General features: G+C 42.9%; 1 protein-coding gene across 1 annotated transcript; it reads left to right on the forward strand.

The window, feature by feature from the left end:
* The first annotated feature begins 1,713 nt into the window (after nucleotides 1–1,713).
* Nucleotides 1,714–1,916, forward strand: POLR2L (RNA polymerase II subunit L). Its single transcript, XM_021710520.1, is given in 2 exon segments — nucleotides 1,714–1,786; nucleotides 1,789–1,916. Coding segments are annotated over 2 exon segments (201 nt in total).
* Nucleotides 1,917–2,705: the final 789 nt, after the last annotated feature.

The raw sequence follows: 2,705 nt of genomic DNA on the forward strand, positions 1-2,705 counted from the left end.
ACAAGCAATTTAAATGACTCCTGGACATTCTCCAAGGCATCATTTGAAGTACCACCTTGAATTTATTTTGCAGCAGTTGCCATGCCAACAGGAAGACTGTATTCCAAAGGGTAAATGGACTCTCCACCCCCAAACTGCCTTGTGCTGATGCGTCAACCATACTAGGTTTCTCACTGCTCCTTAGGCCTTCCATGCTGCCTCTCACCCCTCAAACACCCTCAAAAGTTATCTCTGTGGTAAAGTCTTGTGTACACAGACTCCCTCCCTCTACTTTGAGCTTTCTAGTCACATACCTTGCAATACTTGGCCCAGACCATGAGCACCTCATCCCTGACATGGCAGGGAGTGCCTTCAGTTCATCCTCGAGCCTTACTCAGTGCCTGAAATACAGGAGGTGTGAAAATTTGAATTGGTGAGTGTCTTAGACACCATACTTACTGAACAATGTGGTTTTCAGGTGGTGGTTGTTACTATTACTTTTTAAAAGTAATAAAAGCACCAAAGAAAATGCTTCACATCAGAGTAGATGCTTAATATGTGTTGACTGGGTATACAATGGATAAATAAATGAATAAATGTCAGATGAACTGGGCTTTTGTAATAATTCTCTTTTTATCCATGTCTAAAATTTGCCTGCTGAAGATTTGGCACCATTTCACAACAGAATTAGTTATCCAAATCTCAAGGACTAATTACTGAATGTTAGCTACCTGCCAGGTCTTGTTTTAAACTCCAAAGTCACATTCTTTTCCATTGCTACAATATGCTGCAAGGTTGGTTTTATTTGTAGTGAAGGAAGATGAGACTCAGGAGGGGAAAGTAAATCACCATCAAACTGCATTTAGATAGGAAACGGCAGAGGGAAGCTTTGAATGCATGTCTGTGGGTCTTCCGGCTTTTTCTCCAGCCCTAGCACAGAGGCTAAGTGCTCAGTCCCAAACTGAGACAGACCTGGACTCGAATATGAGCCTCACCTTGTACCAGCTCTATAGCAAGGATGAGTCAACCACGCATCATTCTCCCAACCTCAGCATTCTCAAATATAAAATCACTCCCTCCTCAAGGTATTGATGGAGAGAGTAAATGAGATCATGTACTTGGAGCACTTACTCTGTGCCTGGCACAAATAAAACAGTTGGTGAATAGGAAAACAATGATTATTGGTGATTTTACTAGTACTTGCACATAACTTACTTTCCATTTTTGGAAATGTAGGCTATTGACCACTGGAAGACATCGATCAGCCTATATTTATATGATTCCAAACTCAAGGCACATCCACACAGACATTTAGACAGTGAGTTCTCCTGCTTGAAAAAGTAACTCTCTTTTCTCTGGAGACAAAAGGAGTTAGTGCCAGCATGTTATACATGTACATGTGTAGTTAAACACACACACAAATATATATCTATGTGCATGTTAATTCTATTTGGCTTATTTATGTTTTTCTTAATGGTCTAGAATCTTATTTTTCAGTCTTTGGTGAACGGAAGGATCTCTATTCTATCTTTAGCAGATATCCTTTCTGTCTTGTTTTATCTGAGCTTCTGTTTGAATCACAGATGCCTATCTACATTATTTCTAACTTCTCTCTTATTTATTGGACTAGTTTGAAAGCGGAGGCAAGGAAATTACCTTGGTAAGTAAAGACAGGGCAAAAGAGAATAGAGGAGAGAACAAGAATCTTCCAACCAAGTCGGACACACAACTGCCATGATCATCGCTGTGCTCTGCTTCACCTGTAGCAAGATCATCGGCAATAAGTGGGAGGCCTACCTGGGGCTGTGCTGTTTGAGTACACCGAGGGGGACGCACTGGACATACTGAGCCTGAAGCGCTATTGCTGCCGCTGGATGCTGCTGGCCCATGTGGACCGGATCGAGAAACTGCTCAACTACTCACCCCTGAATAAATGACCATGGGAACCTGGCACCTGCCCTGCTGACCCTGCAACCATGGCCCGGCAGCGTCTCACCCAGAGTTCCTGAAACTGGGGTGGGATGGGCCAGGTCCTGACTACACATGTGGCTGTGAGACCCCCTTCTGGAAGGAGCCATCCAGTGCAGGTCTTTCAGAAGCAAAAAAAAAAATCTTCAAACCACCTCCCAACTTCGCCAGTTATGCATACAGTGTTTATGACTTGGGGCTTACCTTGGAATTTTGGGGAAAGGGAAAATTTTAAGACCATCTAGTGCTGAAAAATTTCTTTCAATTTATCCAGGACTCCAAGAGTCCAACGTCAAATGTCTTTGCACTGATTCGTTTGGGAAGCGATAGTGCTCAACAGCCCTTGAAATTTCTCATTTTGGACCTATCTCAAGTGAATCGGCGGACAGCATGCACAACAGTACAAAATTTTGATAGGAGACTCTTCTCAAAGGCTCTGTAACTAAATGTAATTGTGCAACCAGTAAGACCTTCCTGACTGAAGGTATCTACTGCCTGATTTTTGTATCATCATTTAACTGCCTTAAAAAGCACTGAGTGGGAGGAGAAGCAAGTGAATTCTTCAGGGAGATTTAGGAGATGAGTGGAAGAGATCTGAGAAATGAGGGTCTTGACCTGGGAGTAAGTGAAGTCAATGAGAATCTGCTGTGACAAAAGTGCAGCTGGTTTGGGAACTCAGTCATCTGGCTGTAGAACTGGACTTGCTGGTGATGACACAGGGGCACTTGATCACCTAAACATCCTTATACACAGGATGA

The sequence above is a fragment of the Carlito syrichta genome, unplaced genomic scaffold, assembly GCF_000164805.1.
Source record: "Carlito syrichta isolate Samal-C Ts95f unplaced genomic scaffold, Tarsius_syrichta-2.0.1 Scaffold289333, whole genome shotgun sequence".
NCBI classification, from domain to species: Eukaryota; Metazoa; Chordata; class Mammalia; order Primates; family Tarsiidae; genus Carlito; species Carlito syrichta.